At 44.5% G+C, this 19,248-nt stretch overlaps 1 protein-coding gene across 6 annotated transcripts in view; it reads left to right on the plus strand.

The window, feature by feature from the left end:
* pard3bb (par-3 family cell polarity regulator beta b) overlaps nt 1–19,248 on the plus strand; it is a 242,849-nt gene that overhangs the window by 152,717 nt on the left and 70,884 nt on the right. For 4 of the 6 annotated variants that reach the window (XM_080478440.1, XM_080478442.1, XM_080478443.1 and 1 more), the window contains exons 20-21: nt 12,063–12,191; nt 12,394–12,750. In XM_080478440.1, the coding sequence (XP_080334566.1) occupies nt 12,063–12,191; nt 12,394–12,750 (486 nt within the window). The remainder of the gene's footprint in view (nt 1–12,062; nt 12,192–12,393; nt 12,751–19,248) is intronic. The other 2 variants (XM_080478441.1, XM_080478444.1) reach the window with 1 other exon arrangement.

The following is a 19,248-nucleotide window of genomic DNA, read 5'->3' on the forward strand; positions in this document are numbered from 1 at the left end:
CAACACAGCTCCCAGTCCGACCTCTGATGCGTCCACCTGCACCACAAACTTTTTGTTGAAATCTGGGCTCATGAGGACAGGGGATGAACAGAGAAGGGCTTTAAGGTCCCTGAAGGCTTTCTCACAGTCGTCGGTCCAAGTAACCGGGTTCCTCTGGTCCTTACAGGTCAGTGCTGTGAGTGGGGTAGCGATGCTGGCAAAGTGAGGCACAAATCTTCGATACCAGCCAGCCAAACCCAGGAAGGAGCGGACTTCTTTCTTGGTGTGGGGTCGAGGGCAGTCCCGGATAGCCTCTACCTTATCCAATTGGGGCCTCACCTCTCCCCGTCCCAGCTGATATCCCAAGTACCGTGCCTCCTGTCGTGCCCACTCACACTTTGCGGGATTAAGTGTTAATCCGGCCTCCTGAATTTTTCCCAGTACCAGGCTCACGTGTTTCAAGTGCTCCTCCCATGTGCTGCTGAAGATCACCACATCATCCAAGTAGGCGGCACTACAGTGGCCACATCCCTGGAGCACTCTGTCCATCAGCCTCTGGAACGTCGCTGGGGCTCCATGCAGACCAAAAGGCATCATCGTGAATTGGAACAATCCTGCTGGGGTCCGGAACGCTGTGTATTGACGGCTGGACTTTTCCAGTGGCACCTGCCAGTATCCCTTACACAGGTCGAGTGTAGTGATGTACTTGGCTGCCCCGATCTTCTCCAACAAGTCCTCGATCCTTGGCATGGGGTAGGCGTCGAACTCAGAGACCGCATTGAGTTTTCTGAAGTCCATGCATATCCGCAGTGAACCATCTTTTTTGAATACTATGACCACTGGACTGCACCACTCAGAATTTGATGGTTCAATTACCCCAAGTTGAAGCATCTCATCCACTTCCTGTTTCAGTCTCTCGACCAGTTGCTGTGGAACCCGGTAGGGTCTCTGCCGGATGGGCTGGCTGTTCTTTAGACAGATTCCATGCTCAACCAAACTGGTCTTACCAGGCTGGGCCGCAAACAATTCCGGAACATCTCTGAAGACCTGAAGGAGCTGAGCTTCTTTTCCTGCGGAAAGGTGGGCCAGGACAGGCCTAGATGTCCCATCTCTGAGGGTCTGTGGTCCTGTCTCCAGCTCTTCATCGCTGTCCACTTCCTGGGCCAGCAAAACCACCTTTGGCGTCTGGATAGGGCGGTCCTTCCACTCCTTCAGAAGGTTCACGTGGTACGTCTGCTTCGGTTTTTTCTTTTCTGGGTGTGATACCTCATATGTGACTGGACCCATTTTACGCAGAATCACATACGGACCTTGCCACTTCGTGAGGAGTTTGTTGGTGGATGAGGGAAGAAGAAGAAGCACCTTCTGGCCGGGCTGGAACTCACGGCATCGGGCCTGTTGGTCGTACCAGGTTTTCTGGTTTTTCTGGGCCTCCCGTAGGTTGACCTCCGCCTCATCCCGGTACTTCGCCAGTCGCTCCCGCATCTCGAGTACAAACTGTACCACACCTCTGTCAGTCTGCCTGGTGGATGGCACCTCCCAACGCTTCCGCAGCAGATCCAATGGCCCTTGAACCTCCCAGCCATATAGGAGTTCAAATGGGGAGAACCCTGTTGATGCCTGTGGTACCTCTCTGTAGGCAAAAAGCACAAACGGCAACCAACGGTCCCAGTCCTTGCCTGTGTCATCAACGAATTTCTGTAACATCCGTTTCAAGGTCTGGTTGAACCTTTCAACCAGACCATCGGTCTGTGGGTGGTATGGTGTAGTTCGGATCGCCGAAATTCCCAACTGTTTGTGAAACAGCTGCATGAGCCTGGAGGTAAAGTTGGTACCTTGGTCAGTCAATATCTCATCAGGGATTCCAACCCTGGAAAAGAGTTGCACCAATGCTCTCAGGACAGCTGGGGCGGTGATTGTGCGCAGGGGAAAAGCCTCAGGAAACCGGGTAGCATAATCACACACTACCAGGATGTACTGGTGTCCTGCACTGCTTCTCACCAGCGGACCCACAATGTCCATGGCAATCCTGCGGAATGGAGTGGAAATGACAGGAAGAGATCGCAAGAACGCTCGGTCGGATTTACGGGCAGGGCATGTCTTTTGGCATGTGGGGCATGTAGCACAATACTGTTGGATGTCTGTGTACATGGATGGCCAATGGAACCGTGAACTGATGCGCATGTATGTTTTGTGGCGACCTAGATGTCCAGACCAGGGAACGGTGTGTGCTAGGTGCATGATAAGTGCCCTACAGCTAGCAGGCACTACCAGACGCTTGTGGTCATTGTCAATAACATACAGCACATGATTATCCATGACAACAGTTTCTTTTCCCACGCAGTTTTCTTTTGCCTCCCCCACAACCTTCGCAAACAGATGTTTCAAGGTACCATCTTCCCTCTGCAGTAAAGAAACGTTCTCAGGTACATTCCACATCAAATCTGCCTGTGAAGAATCAGGCTCGACTAGCTTGAGCTGCTTCTCGAAGCGGCGCTGGCGACGGGACTTTCTGGGGCCCTTCGTTCCACCATCAAACAGACTATGGTCGAAGTCTGTGAACGGCTGGACTCCAGGGTCAGTACCAGTGGACTCTGGTGTGTTCTGCTCCCACAGACCTCTGTGACGGTCTGGGAGTGGTTGGGCACCCACTCGGGTCATAGACCGGGTTAATACTGGACAAGAGACATCAACATCACTGTTAGCATTTGTTGTTTCCCCAAAAACAGTTTGTTTATTCTCCCCCAGCAAATGTAACCGAACAGGAACGTCCATTCCCAGGAGAGCTGGAACAGGCAGCCGTTCCACAACTCCAAAGTTCATCAGATAGGGCTGGTCATCTATCTTCACTGTCAGTTCAGCGGTAGGATATGGGTGCTTATCCCCATGTACACAGGACACCTCCTCTTGCAGGCTATAGTCCAGACAGCCCACAGGGACTAGATCCTGTCTAATTAAGGACTTGTAACTACCACTGTCCAAAAGTGCCGTTACCTCTTGCCCATTCACAGTCACCTTTTTGTAGCAGTGTACCTGCTTAGTCTCATCCTCGGTTTCAGGTCTGGGTGCATAACAGGCCCCAGTCATTTTTGTCTTTCGCACCGGGCACACAGATGCCTTATGGCCCGGTTGTTGGCAATAGTAGCACACAAAGTCCTTACCAGATCCTTGTTGGTTTGGGGCAGAGTACGGATTACCTCGTCGCTCCTGGCTCATCGACTCCCTCCTTGCTGGCTGATGGTGAGGTAGCGGTGGTGGTCTGGATGCGGTACCACTAGCCCGTGAAGCTGGACCTCTCCTGGCGTTGAGGTACTGGAGAGCCAGTTTGGCAGCTGTGAGCCCATCTGCCGGTTCGTGCTCCTTCACCCAGGTCCTCACCTCCGGTGATAGAACGCGAAGAAGCTGTTCGAGGATGATGATCTCCCCGACCTCCTCCTTGTTGTGCTGCTCGGGACGGATCCAGCGTCGGTAGAGTCCCTTCAGGCGATGGTAGGTCTCCGTGGGGTTCTCTCCTCCTGGCACCAACGTCGCCCGAAACTGCTGCCGATAGGTCTCTGGTGAGATGTCAAATTTCACCAGCAGTGCTGCCTTCAAGTCCCTGTAGCAGTGGGCCCTCTCTTCGTCCATCGCGGTGTAGGCCTCCAATGCCTTCCCCGACAGAAGCGGAACAAGCCGGCACGCCCACTCAGTCTCTGGCCAGTTCCAGGTTTTAGCAATGCGTTCGAAACGCAGGAGATAATTCTCAATGTCCTCCCCGGTGTTATACGGTGGTATTTTGGGGTCACTATAATACCTGTGATCCGATCTCTGCTCTATCAGTCTGCTGCCGCTATCTGGTGCAGAAAACGTGGATGATCCTGCAGACCGTCGCTGACGACTTGGCTCTGGTGGGGGCAGGTCAAGTCGGGGACTGCTGGCGGTCATCGTACTTGGTGTCACAGGTGATTCATGAGCTAATGATACAGTGACCTGTGGAGGAGGTTGGCTGGTTAATGGAAGGCCCGCTCTGATATTACGCAGCTCTCTCAGCAGTCCTTCCTCTCGCCTGGTTTGTGCTTCCAGGAAGCCTCTCATCAGACTCATCAGCTCAGGCTCTGGCTGCTTTACTGATGCGGTGGATAACCCAGCCCCGCTTTCTCCCTCATCTTCCTCCGATGATGAAGGTGGGACGGTCTCCCATGCTGACTCAGCACCTGCTCCGGCATCTTCTTGCTGCTCGCTCTTCTGCGATCGGAGTCCTGTGCGCTGTCTTGGCAGCTTTCCACTTTTTTTTCGACTTGCCATCCCACTTCTGACACCAACTGTGGCGGGGTTCGCTCCTGTTCAAAGAACAACCTCCGTAATTCCAAATGGCAAGTCGACTTTTTCCTTTTATTGTCCCCAAACAGTGCCGGTGCTCGATATTTACAGTGAGAAAAAATATTTACAATAAGAACTGAAAAACATAACCATGAGCCCAGCTCTTCCTTTAGCTGGGTGGTTTGAAAAAAACAGGTCTATTCGAGTCGTGTTGCTCTACAGTGCAACTTCCAGTAATGACCCCCGTATGCAGCTTTGCCTACGGCTCTTATACCGTTATGCCCCTCCCAGGGGTGTGATTGAGTCCTCTGCACCAATCATAATTTAATAACACAAATAATAATAACATCCTATTTTTAGGACACTTCATTTTTCCATTTAAATGAACAAAAACATTCTCCAAATAAAGTCACGACATACTTCCCTTTATAAACAAAAATTAATACTTAAACCAAACACCAAACGATCACATGACCGTAAAGTCCCGCTCAGGCTTCGTTATAAACCCGGGGGTTAACTCCACCCCCGTCTTGCCTGTCACCAGGCGTCATGTCACCGGTAAGTGTTGTGTGTGTGTGTGTGTGTGTGAGGATGTTTGAATGTATGCGCAGGTCAAACATAGCCAGTCCAAGTGTGCACCCCTGGCTGACTATACTAACAGGTGGGGAACGAAAGATGAATTCAGTGAATGATGTCATGCGAAATACGGAGGGGAATGAGGAAATGAGTGTGGCGTGTATCGTGGTGTGGCGTCTGCTACGCAGGTTGTGTGTGTGTGTGTGTATGCGTTCGGGTGTCACTGCGCGTTCACTGACCGAGGGTCTCCGCTGCCTGCGTAACAGCAGGGCAGAGTGCGAGCGAGTGCGGGCGAGTGTGTGCGAGCGCGTGCGTGTGTTTGTTGCCCCGTTGCTGATGGAGCCGCTCCATCACAGGATGGTTTGAGGATGTAGAGCAAACCTATTGAGGAGTTGATTTGGCATCCAGATTATTCGCATCTCAATCCAATCAAAATGGACGGGACGGACACATCCCACCCACAATGGCTGCACAACAGTTCTTCCAGAATCTACTGCTAACATCTCCATCCCAAACAATAGCAGACTGATAATCATATTGTTAGGTTGTCATGTTCAAAAGCAGCTTTTTTTTTTCTTTTCTACCGATTATTGCCACGTTCTACGTGTTTAAGGTTTCAGAATAGGAGTTCAAAGCCTCTCTGCTGGAATAAAAAAAAAGAAAGAAAAAGAAAAAAACACTTCTTCTGACCAAACAGTGAATGTCATTGTTTTATAATTAGAGAGCACATGCTTGTAACAGGGGGAAGGATCCGCTGCCAATCCAACTAAATGACAGGAAGTCATTGGGGTGTCACCAGCTGATGTCACGCCTGCCAATCAGCGGCGTGCGCGCGTTTGTGTGTGCGTGTGCGCTTGTTATGGTCGCACACTTGTCAGTCACTGCATTCTCTCAGGGATCCGCCGATCGCAGGGGGAGGCGTGACGAAGGAGTGGCAGAGGGAGGGAGTGCGTGGAGAGCAGGAGGAGGGAAAGAATAGGTGAAGCTGGAGCCACAGATGTTTGTGCTAATGCTTTCCCTCGTTCGTTTGTGGGGTTTACCTCGAACAGGCGTGCGAGTGAGGCCCAGTCTTTGGGACGTCTGCTCACTTTGTCAGATTTGCATTTGTCAGTTTATTCTTACACATGAGGCCTAAGACCATTTGATATCTATTTAAAAAGTTTTTTTGTTACGTTTTGGTTTCAGTTTAGATGTTGAGATGTCCGGCGGGGCGTTGAAGCATCCTGAAGTTTCACTGTTTGGACACAGAGAGAATGTGCTGTCCTGTTTCGACCACCATCAGCCAGGAAATGGGCAAATTCATTCTGATCCGACGGGGGAAAAGGGTTATTTTAAACAAAATCCAATCACACCTGTGTTAAAGAGCATGTGACGCTTAATGTTAGGTATATTATGTAACCTGTGAACTAAGCTGTGGCCTAATATGACACAGCACTCGGTCCTCCTCACCATCTGCTGCTGTGCAATAAAGTTTTGGAGTACTGACTATATTTACTGTTGTATCTTGCTAATGGGATACTTTACCTGCTGCTCGTTGCTTTGTTTCCAAAATTGGAAATACTTCCTATGAAAATGACTTGGAATAGAGCAGAAAAGAGGAGTCATCTCCTGTTTCAACCAGTGAACAGAAAAAATAAATAAATAATTCTAATAAATGTTGCCAAAGTTTCATCTTCTGTTTATGGGCCTTAACAAGGACCTGTGCTATTTTCTTTCTACTCTACCTTTCCTCACACAGATGGAAGATTTCATCAATCTCGGTATATATCCCCAATTAAATCTTTCACACATGGTAATGAGTCGCCGTACACTTTCCATACAGATTGTGGTGTGAGAGCATGAATATTCACAAGTCATCATTCTGTTCCCACCGATGACACAACAAGAGGTAATGTATTCCTCCAAACTGGCTGCTAATCAGCTGCTAATCTTACTCTGGTATTCCTCGTGAAACGACGCTCAAGCGATAATGTCGTAACTTGTAAATCGGAAAATGTGTGTCCGGATGCGTGTGATGTGCCTGTTTGATTCATTGTTTTAAATCCAGCTCTGTTTTTTTTTTTTTTTTTTTGTATCACACGCTGTACTTGGCGATTGCTTTAATTAACAATTGAGGCGAAGATTGAAATAGATGAAACGATGGCAAATTAAGTACTCTTTCTCAAAAAAAAAACCAAACTATTATAGTTTGTTACCTCATCTGTCAACGGGTGTAGTATAAATTCAGTGATCATCTTCGGGTGGGCTAAAGACATTATTTGAAGGGTATTCACATGGACATGCTGACTGGCTTCTATATCGACTGGATATGAACTTTTGTTCCATTGTGTGAGCATGTCAATTCATGTGTTTCCTTCAGGAACAAAAGGCACAGACTGTCAGTCTAATTAAACTGTGGGCGTCCATTATCTTTATGTTTGTTTATTCTTTTGTCCTGCGCCGTCTTTACTGTCCTCTCCTGCTAAATGAAGCACGGTGAAGTACATAATCACAGTTCAGATCACTTTTCACTCTGACACTGACCACTCAGACATTCTGTGAATGCAGCTTTGAAAATAATAATAATAATAATAATAATAATAATAATAATAATAATAATAATAATAATAATAATAATGAGCAAGTAAAAGAAAGAGACAAAATGAAAATTAGACCCAAACCTAATGTTACTATGAACCGCAAGAATAGGTAGAGTTCGCTTTTTCTGCTGTAACACCATATAACAAGCAGTCTCAACGGAGCAGACATATAACTGACACAGTGTGATACCTTCTACCCAAGGATATGATGGCCATTAGCATCGTGGGTGAACGAGAGGAAGTAAGCACGAGCTTCCGGGCAGAAATGATCAGCCATGGCCTGAAGGAGCACCAACAATAAATTCCAAGAAATTACTTGTACCCTCCGTAGTAAAACACCCCAGTAGGTCACACTATTGAGCCCTATGTTTCATATGAATTATATCCTTCATCAAACAAACCTTACCGCAGTTGCTAAGTCTTTCGCTGTGTCGTGCTGTGCCCATTACAGCCACACATTTATACTGGTGATTGATAAACATGAAACCTGACTTTACCCAGCAGTTTTTCTTCCTTGCCAGTCTGGCTGTTCTCTAGGATCTTGAACTCTTTTTTTTTTTATTCTCAAGAAAGTATTCGCGTCTACAGAAGAGCTGCCGATGTTTTCTTTTCTTCTTCCCATTCTCTACATCTTGCCGTTCTTTAAAATCAGAAGATCGGCAGTCTCAGAGTCACTGATATCACCTTCATTTCTTCACCAATTTCGGTGTTTGAAGACGATGTGGTTGACTTCAAACCGAGAATCAGATCGAGGAAGAAAGACGACTTAGTTGACTTTGAACATGTTCAGTACCAGATGGGCTGTTCTGATCTTCTTGAATTTCCGAACAGAGAAAGTAAGTTGAAAAACAGTAAATACCCATTGAGCAGCTGTTCACCGAGAGAAGATGTCTTGTTACTGTCAGAGGTCAGAGCCAAATAAAGGCAACAGCGACTGAAATAGCCATTGTTTAATGCTGAAACATGCAAAAGACCTTCACTTAACACATGCAACGTGAATCTTTGGAGCAGAATCTTAAAGCAGATCAGTTAAAGCAGCAGAAGATGCAGTTAATAGCTTACCTTCTCCAATTTGTGCTGCAAATATCTGATGGCAGTATCAATATCTGGCATAAAGAACCTGAAAGCATGAATCCAGCTGCTGGTGGTGTGATGACACAATTACATTTTTCTTGTTCTACAGCCTATATTTTCAGTGCATCGTGGCACAAAGCTCCAATAATCTCAAACTGCTCGGACATGAGTGGACACCAGCTCTCGTCAATCGCAATCTCGTTCAGTCGTCACCTTTGTAAGGTGATATGTTAGAAAGATGCATGCTGCTCTTGACTCAAAACTTAAAATTTGTACCTGTACTCAAAGAGTCACCCTTTGATTTTCATTAAAGATCTGAGTGTTCCTTGTTGATATCGATGTGCGTAGAGCTACCCTGCATGCACATCTTCTCGAAGGTTTCCATCATTCGCCCTTTTATTTCCTCCCGTAAGCCGACAAGAGAGATGAACCAGGGATGACATTGAGCACTGCAGAGAAGAGAGATTAAGTTAAGTGAGCGAAGTGTTTGATAGCACGGGGGGGAAGGAGCAAAGTGTCAAATGAGACTGTGGGCTGAAGGGTTGAAGGCGAGGTAAGCTATGGATGGAGAGCAATGGAAACGAGGGTAACGAGAGCGGAGAAGGAGAGGGCAATAAAAGAGGGGGGAAAAAGTATAGAATAGAGGTGAACGATGAGTAAGTGAGGGTGAGACGGAGCGAGTTGAAGGAAAGGGTAAGCCTCTGTAGGTAGCAGTAATTAGAGCGAGGCTTGTCCCCTGTGAGGCAAATACACACACATGCTGTTAATGCACACAGATGATTGTAGCCCTTCATTGCCCATCGAGTCCTCCTCTATGGGTGGTAAATAGGCTTCAGCCCCCCCGATCCACATTAGGCATTACAAAGAATCCTATTACCAGAGTGCTCTCTTCACATTTATGTTTTATTACAGCCGTGCAAAGATGTACACAAGCTAAACCAACAAAACAGTCACACTTTGAAGTACCTGTGAACGTTGGTTTAAATAATGCACCAGCAGGTACTTTGATACTTTAAAAACATCAGCGACTGTGCAAAGTGGAAGCCCAGAACAGAGGATAATGCATCCATAAATTGAGTAGATAAATAAAACATGAGGTGTATTATAAGGTCACAGTTTGCGTGTTTGAGCTATTAACTATTTATCAGGTTTAACAGACTCAATTCACAATGTCCTGTTCACTGTGCAGCCTGGGTTTTTCCTTCATCTAAGTACATGAGCCGACTCTCAGTGTTCATGATATTCTCCAGAGTCTGAATAGTTCTGTACTTAAATATCAATCCAACTTTGTCATACTTTTTTTTTTTTTTTGTGTGTGTTTTGAAACCGAGAATCCATACAGTATTTCAGTTTTCTCTTTCCAACCATGTTTCTATGTATAATGTAGTGCAAATATTTCTTCACCAATTTGACAATTGAATCCATTACCTTAAAGAAAGCAACATAGGGTTTGCGATGCATCGGATCCATTTTAATAACCACACACGAGTTTTCGGTCGTCTCTGCGTCACTCTTCCTCATGCAGCAAATCCACAAGAGGACATCAGAAACAGGCCTCATTTCAGGATTACACGAATCGGTCCAAACCTTGAGGTGTTAGTCACATGCATGTTAACAGCTTTTTTTTTTTTCTTTTCATATTTCTTCAGCCTGTCAACACTGTGGCACATTACTGCTGACTCAGCTGACTCTCACCTGACTGCTGTACCAGTACAGGACGGGCAAATGGTGTGATTTTGGTCTGTTTGAAACAAAACACGAGCAAACATGTTGATTCATTTATTTATGGCCTCAAAACATTAGAATGGCTTTTTCCGGATAGAGGTTTTCCAAGACGGCTCTTAAAGCTTTTGCAACCAAATTAGGTCTGTTTATGTCAAACTGAACCGTGTGAGTCTTGCACAGTGCTGCATGTAGTCATCTTCAAATGGCCTGACATGGCTGTCTAGTGGAGGCATTGGCCAGAAAGAATCAACTAAAAACAAATGTGTTGCCTTAAATCAGTCTGCCTTAAACAATGTATGGGTGTTTTCACATCTAATACTTTTGTATTCAATATATGTGCTAATGAGAAGAATCTTAATTGAATTGAAAATATTCATTTTGTATCTCATAAATGAAAAATTGTCTAAGGGAAAGGTGTCAAACTGAGATACCTCCAGGGGCCAATTACAGTCTGAACTCAAGTATCCCGACTAGCACATATTAGTATTATAATCTATAAATGACTAGAAGACTAAACTTTTGTCTTTCTTTTAGTGCAACAAATTATTAATATCTCATTCAGAAGTTCACATTTGAATATACAATGTTTTTACACCACACGACAAACCTGAAATTTGATTTCAAAGAACTGCAATTTCAATATTATGCCCCAGTTCACCATGTGCTTTACAATTTACAGATCAGAGTGGATTTTTATTACACTGTTTAAAGGTATGAAACGTTTGTCCACATGTAGCTGGAACTCAAAAAATAACCAGCTAGTTTATATTATGATCAGAACAACTTGTCAAATTCTAGAAAATATCTTTAATGTAGACCGACTTCTACATCTGTGTAGTAATCCTGATCACCACAACTAAGAGTAAATTGGAAAGTAGACGAGTTAGACCCCAGTGTGCCCCTGGTGGTCAAATAAATATATTGCAGTTCATGTCCTAATTTCTCACAGCTGTCAAATTTCATGTTGTAAGCCTGATTGGACTCTCTGGCAGGTCAGTTCTGGCCTGCAGGCCGTATATTTGACACACAGTCTGGTGGTCTAACTCTAATCCTGAGCGGAATCAATTCCCCAATATTCCATATGGGCAGGTCTTGGTCATTCACCATATTTCTGCAGATCTTCGGTTATCCGTCACATATCAGTGTAAAGAGAGCCATGATGTGTCCATGACAGATTTGATGGGCGCGACATGTGACCTCACGGAAAATACAAAGTCTTTTTTGGGGAAATTTGTGGAGACTCAACCATACAAGGGACATAAAACGCCCTTAGCTTGTCTTAATTGTGTATTGTGTGAAACATGGAGCATGTCCTGCACCATCTGTCCCAACTTGAAGTGTAGTTTTGTGGTGTACGATCAGGTGTGTGTATGTGTGTGTGCATCCCGTCCAGGTAATGACCAGCACAGTGTCCGATAGTGCTGAGCGTGCTGTTGGTGCTGACCACACACAAACAGTATCGACTGCTGCCGTTTGAGTATTGATATGCGGCCACTTAAAAGGGGCATTTAAGACTCCTGCGTGTTTAGATTAGGCCGTTTAGAGCACAACATAGTGTAATATTAATTAATATACTTTATACCCTTCCTGTGTTTAATGTATTAGATTTCCCATGCATTGTGTACCCCAGAGAAGAACCATGAACTGTTACTTGTACACACAGTATTTGTTCCATGGGTTGCCAACTTATCTATTTTTAAGTACATGTCCTGAAAATATTCCTTTGTCTACTTTATGGTGTCTGATTATCTCCGGAGCTGTTCATTCACATCTGTGTTATTCTCTCTTGTTGTTATTGTTTTAAATGCTCTTTTCCAATCAATTCCACAGATTCGGGAAGAAAAAGGAAGAGAAGAAGGAAGCAAAGGCGGCTCTGCAAAGACAGAAGTCAGACGTCCTGAGCGACCATGAGCTGGAGAGGATGAAAGAAGACAGAGAGAGGTGGGGACCTTTCTACAAGTGAGATGACCGGATTTGTATGTGCTCTCCATTTAACGTTAAAGCTCAAGCAGAAGTCACAGCTTGGCTCAATCCTCCCGGGTTGTTTGAATTTATTTGGTTCCGAAATGTGTTTAGATTAGGCCCACATTCATTAAAATTCTGTTGGGTTCAAGAACAATTTGCGATGCTTTAATGAGTCCTTCATTTCTTTTGTTTTCAGAATTGAAGCGGGGCATCCCGAGCTGCGAGAGCAGCGATCCAGAGACCCACAGGTTGGCAGCGGTGGCCAGACGTATCCAGAGTTCGAAGATGACGACGCAGATCCCAACTATGCCCGCATACAATCCTTCAGGGAGCGAGATATCGCTCCAGTGCCACAGCCTCCCTACAGTACGATCCAGCAGGCCCGCACACCTTCCCCTCAAGGCCCGTCCGGCGTTCAAGGACACGGGAACCATGCAAACGAACCCGCAGCCTTGCCGGATGACGACCCCCTCGACAGGCTGTACGCTAAAGTCAACAAACCAAGGGGAGCTGGAACCGCTTCTCCTCCTGCTCCTCCTCCTGCTAATGACGGGTAAGTCACCACGCCTTCATCTCAGCAGAGTTACTGGTTGAACGGCAGGGGTTTGATCATGTTTGACTCAGAATAGCACAACAGCTTTTCAACAACATAGACGACAAAGTAGAACCTGAACCATCCCAGCTGAGCTCGATCAGGTGTGGCACTGCTTTTTTACCAAGGCGTTTGCATTGATGAATATATAACCGGTAAGGTGACAGAAAGTGGATGCAGATACTCAGAACATGCATGAAAATGTTGATGAATACCCGTTATTGTTTTCCCTTTAATTCCAGCTCCCCTGCCTCCCCCGACCATTCCTCTCCAGTGAAACTGCAATAATATCTCGCTGACGCTTCACTTTGTTTCGTCTCTCTGCCCCTCTCCTGTCTAAATCAAGTTTATCTGCCAGAAGCCTGTCTGTGTGCGTGCGTGCGTGCGTGCGTGCGTGCGTGCGTGCGTGCGTGCGTGCGTGCGCGTGTGTGTGTCTTTCTCACTCAGTTTGTGTGTTACTGTCTGCAATCAATAGAGACGGAGCCAGAGAGACAAAAGAGAAAAGATTGACTTGTTTTTGCTCACTTCAAGTTTTCGTATGAATGCCTGTGTACCGAACTGTCCACTGATATACATATCTGTGTGCGTGTGCGTGCGTGCGTGCGTGCGTGCATGCGTGCGTACATGCATGCATGCGTGTGTGTGTGTGGAGAACAAAGAATCACGGCAGGCATCTGTGTGTGCCTCTGAACTTCACAATTCTGACTCTTTAGCTTTGTTATGTCAGTCACAGCTCACGTACTTCAGAATTTATATACGTACACACACACACATACACACACACACACACACACACACACACACACACACACACACACACACACACACACACACTGTTGTAAGAGCAAGGGTGGGGGGGGGTTGTATGATGGACAGCTCCAGGCCTTATGGAGATTTTCCATGTATTGTTTTCTTTCATGCATAATACTGTTAGATTATGCAATGTCAGGACTTCTTTGACCTTGACTTTTAATGTTCTGTGCTTTGACAATTTTATAAAAGTGAAGAACAGCCTATATACAAGCTATGATGTCACAATGCTGGATTCCTCAGAGAATGTCACTGCTGAAAAAAAATAAATAAAATTGGTATCATGTATGGGTAGCGCATGATTTGATGTTAAAAAAAAGTACGATTGATAATTAAAATTCCCCAACTTAACTACATGAATGAGTCACGGAGATTTCCAGAAGGTTTACTTGATTTCATCTCATTTAAATTCAACAGTTTTTAATCACTGATCTAATATCATGTGTATTTCTTAAAAAAAAATTATATGATTTAAAAAAAAAAAATCGAATTTTTGGGGAAAACTACATCTATGGCCGGCAGCCTTACCAGATAGCGTTACTCATTTATCATCACTTCCTCAGGCCTGATAATGCAGACGGAAGGAAGTCAAGGTATTGGCTGACAACAATCGATGATGCCCAGAAAAGAAGGGAGCGTTTCAGCGGTGGCTGTAGTGCGTGCCAGAGTCACTGTGTGCATGTGGGAGACAAAGAAACAAAGTCACTGAGGACTCCATTCTATCAGCAACACACACACACACACACACACACACACACACACACACACACACACACACACACACACACACACACACACACACACACACACACACACACACACACACACACAGTGGTGAGTCTGTGTGTGTGCTGGCTGAATATTAGGTGCATATTGGCTGCTGTCTCGGGGCATAATATTGTGAACTCAATATAAACAAAACAATGACATTTGGCCTCATGAAATGATATGACAGAAAGATGAAAAACAGTATGAACCAAAGAAGTTTGATATTGACAATTGTTCCACAGCGCAAAAATAATTTTCAACCTGGACATGTAGCAGCTTTCCTGTATTTTTACATGGTAGTAAAAATCGGTTCAATGCAGTATTCAAATACATGAATGATGCCTGCAAACATTATTGCAAATGTTCTCAACCCATTTTCTTTTGGCATATTTTAAAGTCTTTATCTAACTGTGAATAATCATGGCGAGTTTTCCTGGTGTTCAATATGAGTGATTCCCACACAAACTTCTTATCCTGCTGTACTCACATTTAGCTTTTTGACTCGCCTCTATCGTCACCGGGTGAGAAAAGGATTGCCATTATTAGATTTTCATCATAGCCGTACGTTGGCGTAGCGGTTAAGACTTTTGCCTCGCAGCAACAATCCTGGGGTAGGAAATCGTTCTGTGTGGAGTTTGCATGTTCTCCATGTGTGTCTCCAATTTGAGTGTAGGTGTGAATTAAAACGATCAGGCCATTGATGACATTATTCAATCTGTGGCATCGGTGCTGTGAAAACTGTGTTTATTATAAAAAAAAACTATTTCTATTAGTTTATTTTTAGGGGGATCAGACAGAAGATTTTGAGGTCTTTCTTCTCTGATGCATACATCTCGTTACTGTCCACTGTGAAAAAAAGAATTGGGTTTCCTCATGAGATTTTCTATGATATTTAAATGTGGAAGTAACGCTCTCAGTTCAGTGATCACTTGGCAACATTTTGCCCTCTTGAACCATTTTGCCATTCCTGATTGGAAAAGCTTCAAGCCCATGAGCATACCTTGAACAGAGTTTATTTGTCCCGCAGAGGATCGCGTCACACGTTTTAACTTTGTAGGAAGGATCGCGACAAATCATAGCTTTTCACAAAACAAGCCTGAAGAGTGTCTGTGCGTGTTCATATACTCATATTCCTCTGCACGTGTGCTGGGCTTCATATCAGTGTTTTGTTGTGTTGTGAGATTTTATTTCACCCCAGTATTTTCAAAATGATTTAATTGTGGTTCATCATTCATTCATGGCTTTTAGGATCTATTGGCAAAAAGAAAAAAAAGATTAATTTGTTTTAATGGTTAAATGTTTTTGATTTGAACTGTGCAGTAAGTCTTTATATATAACTGTTACAATAGTGCAGTCACAAAACCTATCATCAACGTCATGTATCTGTGTTATACTTATATAATAATATATGTTCTAATGTGTTTTTTAGTCAAATAAATGATAGGTTTACCGTCCACCCCTCACCATGGCATCCTACCACTCCTAGTAGTTTAGGTCAAGGTTAACTTTGAATAGGATGGGTTGATGTTCAGATTTTCCTCCAGAGGGAACAATGAGTTATACCAATAAAACAAAAATGATACTAATACAAAAATCTGTAAGATTGTGTGTTTCCCTGCCAGTTGTATTCTTTGGCCTAACTTTATCCCATTGTCCTTACTGATAACGGTCTTTTTAAATCTGATTACTGTCTTGCACCTAAATTGAGCCGAGCAACAGTACTTTCATTTAGTCTTTTTCTTTCTTTCAGTTTTTCTTTTTTTTTTTAATCATCAGCGTGAGCAACTCAACCTAAACCCGATTCCTGCCATTAATCTGACAGGGCCTCTTTTCAGTCTTCAGCCCTCGAACAGGCCTTTGAGGCTGAAACCACCGGACACATCGTCTTCACAATGCATGAACGTCCTCTGTATGAACAAAAAGAGACGCTGACAAACTCTCTCTCTCTCACACACAGTCCATTTTCTGAAGTGACCACCTAAGCCTCGGATGAGGGCTGCCCTTGGTTTTTCTTGAGTGGGTGCCCCCCCCCCCCATCCTCGTCCAGCCACCACCTAACCCTTCCAAGTGCCCCTTCGCAGGTTACCATAACAACCACGACCTCTGGCACTACACCAATTAGAAAACAATCAGCCTTGAGAGACTTCAGAGAGAGAAACCAGGGGGCGGGGGATGGGGTGGGGGGTGGGGGTGTTGGATGAGTAAAAGAGAAGCACAGCATAACAAAAAAAAAACAAGTGAATGCGGTTTCAATAAAGCTGCCCATTAAATATATGTGAACGCATCTTCAGCATGGCAGCACTCACGCTGGATACGTTCTAGTCGTTCACAGCTGCAGTGAGCCCACCCAGGATAGATCCAGCCCCTTCCTGAGTTACATCCATCCACCCCTTCATCCAACTGATGGTCACAGTCTTCTCCGGGGGGGCCGATGCCAACAGGCTGTGGGTGATAGTAGGGTACACCGTAAACAGGTGACAACACAGAGAGACAGCCACCAATTAATTGTTGGAGGAATTCAGACTTCATTGCCTTTGTCGCACCTGGTTTTAAAACTATGGCCACAGATGGTTCTTTTTTGGAGCGTTTGTGAACAAGCAGTGACTGTGACGATGACATTTCACTTCGGAGGCTGATCTATTTACGTTCGGGTCTCGGTGAGTTTTATTGCTAAATCCACAAAAGTACGACAGTAATTCAATACAGTGGTATCCATCATCAATATGTTTGGATTTGCTATGTTGGCTTATAATCTGATGCCCTTCTAAAATACATCACTATCGTAATTAAAAGGGGGCGCTGTACTGCTTCATGTCAGGTTTTAATAGTTGAGTTAGAGGTAGAGTCGGGTAGAGCTTTGGCAGTGGGGAAAGCTATTTTCCCGTCCCGTAAGTTCCCTACCTTTTCTCGTCCTTATGCTGAAGAGTCTTTGGTGACGACTCTAAGCACCCTGTAAACAGACAGCAAATAATTGATCATGTAAAGTTGTTCAAAAGCACCACATAAAGATATTCCATTCACAATTTGTTTTCCGGCATGATGCCACTTGTTGCAACCTGTTAATACGGCAAACTTCCTGTTCCACTCCCCCTCGTTCTCCTCAGCATTGCGCCTCTCGTGTTTGTGTTTGGTTCTCTTCTCTAAGGAAGATAAACCAGTTGGAAGTGATTTTTGCCTTTGGCTTCCACTCGTCCCACCATCTGTCATTGCGAGAATCTCTGAAAACTTTAGCTTTGTTTGTGCAGGATGAGCAGCCGTTCCCTTTTTTTTTTTTGTGTGTGTTGTTGTTGTTGTTGTTCCTTAATGTCACACAGTCGTAGTCTTTCCTTGTGTAAAGCAGACCAACAGATTGTTCTGAGAGATGCTCGTGACACAGCGGAAATTCAAAAGCGGAATTGCCGAAATGCTAAATGTTTGGTAGAATGAAGTGCACTTTACCTGACATATCGGTTGGTTCCGGCCCTCTGTGCTTTATTTCACAAAGTACATCAATGAAACTAATATACGATCCCCAACACTTGTATTAAAAGTTGCAACAGTCGAACAGAGACGAGCAGAAACATCGAGGAGGCTGCAACAGGAGAGAGAGAGAGATGAGCTTTTAGCGTTGCTTGGCTGGTCACTGGAGAGGCTTTCTTCTCTCCATGTTAATTAATCAGACCTTCTCTCAGCTCATTGAGAGTGGCAAACACACACACACACACACACACACACACACACACACACACACACACACACACACACACACACACACACACACACACACACACACACACACACACACACACAGGCCCTTTTTTCAGTATTTTATATTCTCTCTCTCTCTCTCTCTCTCTCTCTCTCTCTCTCTCTCCCACACACACACACACAGACACACACACACACACACAGACACACACACACACACACAGACGCATACACACATTAGGCATGTGTGTACGTGAGAAGCTGTTCGGTGGAGCCAGGTTGGTCTGTACTGGAGCTGTTTTCCACATCAGTGTTTCTTTGTAGGTAATTAGTCTTCGCACTGCAGTGGTTTCGTGTGCCTGTGTGTGAATCTGTGTAGTTTTCCTCCCGAGTATTTGAACTTAATGGTTCCACCGCTGAATGAGCAACTAAGACAACGGAAACGGAACATGAAAGCAGAATGCAGCTGTACTGGGAGCGGACATCTGCAATTCGACCGTAGAGTTGTGATTGATTCTCTCTCTTTCTCTGAGAGATTGAGATTGTAGTAATTTTTGGAAGTAATTGTTTGTGTTTCGCAAAAATATAGAAATTTTCATTAAAGGTGCCACAACAATGAAACATTATACATTTTAAGGTTATTATGGCATTCTTTTTTTTAGGGCCGGCCCTCTCCAGATGAAACTGAGATGTATGTGGCCGCTGAACTAAAATGAGAGTAACACAGTTGATCCAAAGTTTATTTCAAAGCAGCATCCTTTTCATTGAGGAAAGAAGACTGGTTCCAAAAGAAGAAAGAACATTTTTTCTATATATATATATATATATATATATATATATATATATATATATATATATATATATATTTATTTATTATTTAATTACTTTTTTTTCACTTTCCCTATTCAACTTGAATATGAAGAAGGTGAAGTGTGGGAAGAAGAAAAGAGAGAGGAGAATGACTGCTTGAAGCTGAAGGAAATGTTGTAACGTTCTGTCTAAAAACCGGAAGATGAACTGACAAGTGACCACGTGAGATGCAGAGCAGGCGTTAAGACAACGTTGAGAGGGAGGAAATGGTTTGAGCTTAAACAATTAAAGAGGAGGAACGGCATATTTAGAAGGAGAATAGGTGGTCCTGATTCTGAAGGCTGAGGGGAGACACAAGTGGAACCAAATAATTGCTGGAATGAG

The sequence above is a fragment of the Lipophrys pholis genome (genome assembly GCF_963383615.2).
Source record: "Lipophrys pholis genome assembly, chromosome: 13".
NCBI classification, from domain to species: Eukaryota; Metazoa; Chordata; class Actinopteri; order Blenniiformes; family Blenniidae; genus Lipophrys; species Lipophrys pholis.